The sequence below is a fragment of the Falco rusticolus genome, chromosome 4 (genome assembly GCF_015220075.1).
Source record: "Falco rusticolus isolate bFalRus1 chromosome 4, bFalRus1.pri, whole genome shotgun sequence".
In the NCBI taxonomy this organism is placed as follows: domain Eukaryota; kingdom Metazoa; phylum Chordata; class Aves; order Falconiformes; family Falconidae; genus Falco; species Falco rusticolus.
Genome location: NC_051190.1, coordinates 70,120,019 through 70,128,844, shown reverse-complemented (window position 1 = coordinate 70,128,844; position 8,826 = coordinate 70,120,019). Strand labels below are relative to the sequence as shown.

The 8,826-nt window shown below is 42.5% G+C and overlaps 1 protein-coding gene across 1 annotated transcript; it reads left to right on the top strand.

Moving 5' to 3' along the window:
* Positions 1–1,475: 1,475 nt before the first annotated feature.
* On the top strand, positions 1,476–8,570 carry MSRB2 (methionine sulfoxide reductase B2). Its single transcript, XM_037383833.1, is given in 5 exon segments — positions 1,476–1,569; positions 1,572–1,639; positions 2,621–2,697; positions 6,650–6,797; positions 8,463–8,570. Coding segments are annotated over 5 exon segments (495 nt in total).
* Positions 8,571–8,826: the final 256 nt, after the last annotated feature.

Here is an 8,826-nt window from a genome sequence, read left to right as displayed (position 1 = left end):
CAGGAGGCCAAACTTAAAACACGTGTCCTATTACAGGTATATTTGTAGGCCAAGCCAAAGCAGCTGTGACTGCAAATCACACCGTGTAAACAGGCAGCCACTTAGCTAGCAGGTTGCCTTTGCAATTACTCAATCAATACAACTAAGAGCAATGCCTACAGCATGCCTTTAGAAGAGCAAGAGTGCTTTTGCATGCAGATCGTTCTCCTTAAAAACAGCCTGTAATGGCTGCAGGCAAATGCCTCGACAGGATCTTGTCATATTTACAGCTGCAGCCATCGTTCAGTTTTTAAGCCGATCCCTCTTTGCTTCTCGGTAAGAAGTGATTGAAACCTTTCCTGCTAATGCTGCATCTCTGTGTTAATCAGGTGCTTTGCTAAAGTGCAATTATTTAGGCTGAATGCATACATTGGATGTGCAACCTGGTGGGGTGGGACTGGGGGAGACGCCAGCTGCGGCCCCCCCAGTCCCACCCCACCGATACGGCAGTTTGCCTGCTCCAGAGGATGCTCAGGAGCTGCCTCCTCCTCTGCTCCCCACCGTGGAGTAGCCATGGCTGCACCCACGCTGCCCACAGCAGCACATGTATCCCCCCACCCAGAGCATGAGGAGAGGGGGGCAGGGGGAGGGCAGGAGGGCATCCCCATCCCCAGTGTCCTCTAGCCAGTTGGAAAGGGCTATGTCAGCCCGCTGTAGGTATTGCTCTTGAACTAGCAGGCTAAACTATAGTTTTTGGGGTTAAACTGTAATTTTCAAATTCCTTTTTTTTTTCCTTTTCCCCAATATCACCACTGCATTGCAAGAGATGAATCCATTCCCCACCTCGGACTTTTTGGTTAGGAAGGAATTAAGCTATTTTACTCATCTTTTTTTCAGCCGATCTATTAATTAATATTAATATATACCACCATAAATGTTCTGCATGGTGCGTACTGACCCGTAAGAAGCGCTGCTGGGGCTTTGCACCATGACAGGTGACTTCTGCTCTCTTGTATGTCCCTCAATGAACTACGGCCTCAGTTCTCTTGGGCTGTTGGTGTTGCTTTCTCTCAGTAACCCTGCTTAGCACCGCGCTTCCCTGAGGCCCTGTGGAAGTCACTAGTCTTTAATAGCCCACAAATGAGCATTACTTCTGGTTTCTGAAAGTTTCCAAGAGGCAACCTGCCAAACCTTTCAGTGATACCCAGGGACGAGGCAGGAGCACCAGCAGTTATTCCAAGCCAGAACAGAGGGCTGTCCTGGGAGAGCGGATGGTACCTTGGGTTGTAGGTGCCTGTTTCCACTCAGAGCCTTCCCAAGTGGTGTGCTGGAGCTGTTCTCCGTATGTAGCACGCGGAATGGAAAGCAGATGCAAAGTCCTGCACTTGCCCCTGCTCTTATGTCCCTGAACACTCCTCCTGTGCTCTGTCCATACCCATAGAAACTTCAGGAGAATTGAGGTCATAATGGAAAGCATCAACAGAGTCTAAGTTAAAATGGTGTTAAAAATAACACAGATTGTTTTTCTATACCTAACAGAAGACAGGAGCTCTCTGACTAAACAAGCTGAAGCAACTGTTGCTATAAACTGGGAAAAAAACTTACTCCAGAGCAATTTTATGTTACAAGAGAAAAAGAAACTGAACCGCTAAGCAAAAGTGCTAATGCTGCCCAAGACTAAGCTACCTGCTCTGCCTGCTGGGCAGAGGAAAACCTGCTCTGGGGAGCTGTCAGCACGCAGTTGCTTCAAAGGTTTTCCCCTGCCTTCTTGTGGATGAAAGTTAGACTCAACACACTGAACTGCATGGATTGTGTTCTGACCCAGACTGATTTGCATATGAAAAAACTATCTGCATTCTTTTTTATTATTTTTTTTTATTATTTCCCCTGGAATACTTTACTGCCAGCTCAGCCTTCTGTGTGGCAGTAGTGGAAGCCCCTATCCAGAGAAGAAGATCATTTTTTTGTCCTGTAGTCTCCTTTTTTTGACCGTATGTAGATTATCCATGGAAATCTCATACACAGCACTCCATTCAGGAGCTGAGTTGTCCCTTTCGTGCCAGATCATCCACCCACCTTGTCCCTGCACTTTGCTTCCTTCTTTGATGGAGGCCACATAGCGTTGTGGGTGGAATGCCAGCATCCTTAGCCCAGAGCCAGGGCTTTGGCACGCACGGAGCATGTACTATGGGATTAAGTGATGGGAACTGTGCCCAAATCCTTATATGTAAAATAAGAATCCCAATTCCAGACCATGCAGGGAGGAGGAGAGTCTCTCTGTAGAGCCACTTTGAAGTTGTGGCACTCCATAGCGGAGCCCCAGTCTTTGGGATCCTCCACATTTCACAAGTGCCTTGGAGGTCACGACTCCAGCCCTGGTACCTGGATGATTTATGCATCTGCCTGGTCTCAAAGTTTCTGGGGGCAGTAGGTAGTCTTCACTATTAATCCAAAAGCATCCTCCCCTTCATTTCTTTAGGCTGCTAATGTTTGTTCTTCAAAGCCCCCCTGTGAAGCCTTCTTTTTATGGTTTTTCTCCTGGTTTGAATCTGATTCCTACATGCTTGTTCCAGATGGTGAGCTTTTAAAGACCTGCATTATTAACTTCTCTTTTTTTTTTTTTCCCTTCCTTTTTTAAAAGCCATTTAGTGGGATCTATCTGAATAACACGGAATCAGGAATATACTGCTGTGTGTGCTTCAGTGCCCCACTGTTTAGGTAACATCCTTTAGATTTCACAGCATCCTTAAAAGGTCCTAACTGTGGCAGCAGGAGGGGCAGCGTCTCTTCGTGAGAGGAATGGAAAGGGAAGGTCAGAAGAACAATCCTTTGGTGCTAGAGTGCTATGTATAAGATTCCCAGGACACCTGTGGTGATACAGGTTCATGGTTTGCCCTTTTCTTGAGCGTATGAGGGTCTCCAGTGGCCAGCAAACAGTAGTTGCTATGTTAAGGTCTGCCTCTTTTTCCTGCCACACACACTGTCATTTTTGGTTGACAATAATTAAGAGGTCCCTAAGCCACAAGCTGCCACAGAATACATGTATTTGTACATGAGTATCGCCGTATGTTTGCTCTGTTCTTGCGCCCTTCCAGTCACCTTCTGCCACGCATGCTCCTGGGCTGGAGAGACCTTTGGTCTGCCTTAGTCTAGCGGCTGGTATGTTCTTAGTGCTGGGTCCCTCCTACTGGAGGCAAGAGCTCCTCTTCACCCCCACCCCCTTCTTGTTCCCTAAATTAAATTCCACAATTTTTGTCTTTTTCGTTACATCTACTTTTTAAAACCTGGCTGCAAATGACTGTGCTATTAACCTCTGTGCTTTTTACAATACTATATATTTTGCAACTTCATTAAAGTCTAAGTAAAAGGAAACAGAGTGCCTCAGAGTAGGATGTGCAGAGGGTGTTCTGTTCTCTGTAACTGAACCAGAAAAGACAGTTCCTCATATTTTTGATCTAGAAAACAGCCTTTATTTATTCCCAACTGAGAGTTCAATGGAATACAGCTAACATGCCCATTTTTATGAAGACTTTAAAGGATGCATCACAGATCAGAACTTCAACGTGGGAAGCTGAGAAACAAGAGAGCTGGATAGTAAGAAGGGGCGGGGAAGTGTAACGGCTGTTAAAAATAAACCTAAACTAAGCAATTAAATGGTAAAATTGGAGGCTGATAACTGTGAACAGTTTTCCTTTGGCCAAGTATAGAAAACTATTGTTAGGCAAATGAACGTTGGCGTAAATGCATCTTTTTCTGTAGAGGTTTGCTAATAAAGACATTTAAATAAATTTATTTCAGAAGCTAATGTAGCATTGCAGAATGATCCGAAGACAAATACAAAACCTAAAAATACATCTGGAAAATTCAGATAAATCAGAGAATTTTTAAATTGCTAAGCTATGGGAGAGTTCCTTAAAATGTTCCTTTACTTCAGGCATCCTTTATATCAGACAATAGATATTGACAGGCCAACATGAAGAGAGATGAGCACTGGAGGCAATTGCTTCTGCTGCTAAACTAATAACAAAACAACAATATAACCAGTCATGCTGGTTTTTGCAGTAGCCAGCTCTCAGACAATATAGGTACTTTTGTTTAAAGCATAAAATAATGCTCGGTCTTACAGACTAACACAGGGAAATACAGAAAAAAAACCTTTTAAGAAAATTGAAAATGATTCAGTGTTCAAAATGGCCTGAAAATATATTTTTCATGAATGCATTGCATTGTGGAGGACACTAAAAATGAGAGGAAAATATGGTATTTGGTAAGAAACTTCATTCATCATGTTTATTTCCTAGTGCATTAAAAATGTCCTTTCTTTCTCAAATGCATTAGATTATTAGCTACAGGTAAACATGAAGCATTTCCTCCTTTCTTTCAAAGTATATGTGTTTGTATACATTTATACCAGAATTTATTACCTTCTGCTACCAAATATTAATTTGAAAGAGATGGAAATATGTGGAACAAACCCCTAACCTTTATAGATAGCAAATTGTGGTGCTTTAATGAAATCTCAAACCTTCAGCGAACCATAAACCTACAGCTGAGATTCATACAGCAAAAAGCACTTTTTAGAATTATCTGGATTACATCCAGGACGACTGAAATAGGGATCAAAGTAAATGACATGTGCTGGAGGAATGGTGTGTCGAAGGCTAATCTAACGCATATGTTTAGGGAAAGTCCATTTATCCATAAGTTAAGTGGTGAAATACTTCAAAGGACTAATATGATCTTGAACAGCAATATTTTTGGGTACTAAAATGTTTCTATTAGGGAATCCAAGTGATATTACTGTTAGTAAAACCACACAGAGACCATTTCTGTTGAGAGTTAGTTTAACAGCTCAAAAGATTAATCCTTTAGCAGTGGAAAACATCTACAATAAACTTAAGTATTTTGAGCAGCATGTACAGGATGGAGTCAGTCAGGGTCAGATGCAAAACCCACACAGCATTAAAGACCTTCCTTTACAGGGTTTCAGAGAGGATCCTCATATCTATGTAGGAATAAGCAGAAGGATCCCTGTGTCAAAAAAAATGAAGAGTTCTGACTGAGAAGTTTTTAAAATAAAAAAGAAAGAGCACGAGTATGTCAGGGAAACTCAGAAGTCATGCATGGACATGTACAGACACGAACATTTGTGTTCCCTAAGGTTATTCTTCGGGATTCTGTGGCTGGTAGGCACAGTGTTCGCGTGGTTTTGTAACAGGGAAGGCAGGGAGCCCTCTTTGACTGGAAGTAAATAGGCCTGGAGCCCTAAATACCTGCTTGTACAAACGCTGAGTCTGCAAACTGCATTTGCTTTGGTGCAGCCTGCTTCTGCGCTGTGTCCTATTTTTCCCCAGTTTTACAGAGGGGAGGAGGTAGGAGAGCATTTCTCATGGATCTTTGTGGACTGATCTAAAGGACTGAACAACAGCCCACCCAGAAATGAGCCTTTGGTCATTCTGTGTTTACAAATTCTCTCTTATTTCCACAGTTGCCTTGCTCAAGCCCTGTACAGTTAATTATAACATGCATGCTGAAGCATGCACTGTTCTTTGGGTTGGATTTTTTTAAGCCTTTTGCCCAGCTCGTTTGCCTTGCCTTTCTAAAAGGCACTGCAAGTAAGTTTTTTCAGACTTTTCTTAGCTGTCTTAATATCCCACCAAAATATACATGATATATATTAAATATTTTGCTTTAAATTATGTATGGACTAATCTTAATCACAGAAAGGCTGCTGCTGGTGTTGCTGTCTCCATCAACCACTAGATGCCAGTAAGAGCATTGGGTTTGTGAAAATGGGATGAAACGTGGGAAATCAGGAGGAAATGGTTGCGGTGGGTCTCCAGACCACTTATCCTAGTAGAGCATGAGTCTGTCTTCATTTCTCACTCTAACTCACACTAGGTCAGAAAAGTACCCATATCTATCAAAGCTTGCACAACTTTAAGTAGGAGGGATTACCTCGTTTCTGTATGCTAAATCCCAAAATTTTTTCTAATCTTATTTTCAAATATGCTCTAGGGTTTAACATGCTGCTAAACAGAACTGGTAATCGTGGATGTTAACAGGAGGCACCCACAAGCTGACATTCTGTCGTACTGTTTCTGATGTCTGCAATTATCTATTGGGAAAAAATAGATCTTTGTGCTGCGAGGATTTGTCATTGGTTGATTGATGGTTTGAGCAAGGCTCTATTTGATTTTCCAAACCGGTTTAATGGCTGACTGCAAGCTGAAGCCATCATCAGGCATAAGCCTGGTCCAGTGAGCCAAGCCAGCCATTTTCCATACTTCATTTCTTCTTGTAAACTTTGCTGTCTGAGGCTGTGCTGTATTGGGCCAGGTTTCAAACTGCAACTTAGCAGGGGTAATTCAGCTAAACAATGTGCTCGGTTGTTTGAAAACCCCTTTTTCAAGCTTTAAAAAATGCCAACCTGTCAGTGAAATAGAAACGGTGAGGCAAATGCTTCTGTTGTGGGCTGATCAAGAATTTCCTTCGGGGAAGAGCTTCCAGCACAGTTTGATGCCAGTGAGAAAACTTCTACTGTGCCAGATATTATTAATAGTAGTACAAGACAGGGATGGGGGGGAAATGCTGATGTTCTTAATAAAACCAGGCTTTTTTTGTAACATCTCTGTTGTTAATTAGCAAGAAGATCTGTTTTCCACTATAGCTCAGAAAAGAAGTATAATTCTGGGACTGGATGGTCATCATTTTCAGAGGCTCATTGTACTTGTGACAGAGATGAAAGCAACACCAATATCATGAGCCGACCAGATAACTCATTGGGATCAACTAGAACTGAAGTAGTCTGCAAACAGGTATGTTTATTTTGGAGGTGATACCCAAAGACCCAAATCCTAACAAGTAAGTTTTCTCTGTGCCCATGAATGAACCTACCTAAATGCAGCAGTGAGAATTAGGGTGTCACTGGAACCATTCTGTCTCACCCAGCATGGACCACATGAGTAGAGTCTGAAGTATCACAGAGGCAGTCCCTTTGGGGTGAAGAAAATTATGTGACATGCGAGGATAGTTGTGTAAGTATAGGCAAGGGCTGGACTTCAGACCGAAAATTTATTCAGAGGACCTCAGGTGAACTGCAGGATGTGACAACTGACAGTAGAAGGGATTGAGATTCAGTCCACGCATTTGCCCCATCACAGGGGCAGTTCTTCCTCATTCAGTCGTGCAAAATGTGCTGAAGCTGTTCTTAAAATATGCAGTGGTGGAGACACCACAGCCTTACTGCCTAATGACCTGTAACCTTCATGCCTTCCTGCTGTTGGTTAGACACTGGGGAAAGCAATGTTTGCTTTGCAGCCATTGAAGCTCATTAGTATTTGACCTGCATGGCAGTGGTTGTGCCCCACACTTTCACAGCTGTCTTCTGCAGGTTCTCTTCCTTCACAGAAGCCACCTTTCTGTTTTGGGTAGCTATTTTGACTCCCTCAGTCATCTCTTTTCTAGATTAAAAAGGCCAGTTCCTTCAGCTGTTTCTTTTTGTGTCATGGTTTTTGTGCACTGATTGTCTTGTTGCTCTATTTTACACTCCTTCCAATTGATCCTTTTCCTTCTTGAAGTACAGTGCAAAGCTGGACATAGTGCTGCAGCTGGGCCTAGCATCAGAGACTAGAGGCTTTTTAGATGCATTATAGATACTGTTCCCGTCCTTACATCTTTACCTTTCCACAGCCTATGACCCGTATTTGTTTGGGGACCTGCTGTAATATCCAAGTCCTTTTCTAAAGAACTGCCACCCCTAACCATTTCTTCCCTACCCTAAATCTGTGCTGTTTATTACTTCTATTAAGGTATAAAAGTATGCAACTGAGTTTAATGAATTGTGTCTTAAGCTTTTTTGTGGGTGTCTGTTTCTCCAGACTCTTAAGATTGCTAATACTGTCCTTCAGTGTGCTTGCAGCCACTTCTAGCAGAACTAGGTATTATCTGCAAACACAACAAGCGTTCACTACAGTCCATTATCATGGCAGGGTTCATGTTTGCCGCGATATCCAGCAATCACCTTTCAAAACCCCAGCTAAAGACAACCTTCCAATTTTGTAATGAACCACTGATAGCTATTGAGTCTAATTTTTTTGCCCCCCCATCAGCAATTTGGGGGGGGGGGGGAATCCTCAGCTGACCTGTGAGAAAGGCCTACAGTGACCGTCTCAATTAACTTGAAATTTTCGTTATATATTGAGATGTCTAGACCCTCCCATTTATTTCCTGTACCTTCTAGCACTAGTACCTTTTGACTTTGTCTTCTGCAATCTCCTTATTTGGGGGCAGATATTCACCCAGAGGTGGTTATTCCAGGATGTATTTCTAGTTTCTCCCCAGGAGTCCCTGTGTCACACCACCACACAACTCAACAGTGAATTCATCATACAAGTTTCCTAATTCAGGATAACACAGTAGGTACCAGCATAATCTTGGTCCATAATTGCAACGGTAGTAATGGCACATAATTTCTGTTGCAGTGTGATGCCCATCTAGGCCATGTGTTTGATGATGGTCCCGCACCTTCTGGGCAGAGGTTCCGTATCAACAGTGTTTCATTAATCTTCAGACTAGGCTCTGGCCAGTGAGAAATGGATCACTGGCTTACAGAACATCCTTTCACTGCTCGTACAACAGGCTTGCAAAAAACTCTCACACTTTTGCTACAGAACTCAAATGTTAGTACTCATGCCATTGCAGCTTTGCTTTCCAGCTATTATGAGTGTTGATAAAATACATATTTTTGTGGTAACTCTTTGGCAGTCAGCCTTTTCATGGTTAGCGTGATATAAGTGTTCATCTATTGGGTTTTTAATTTTAAAAAAATACAATAAATCTATGCAA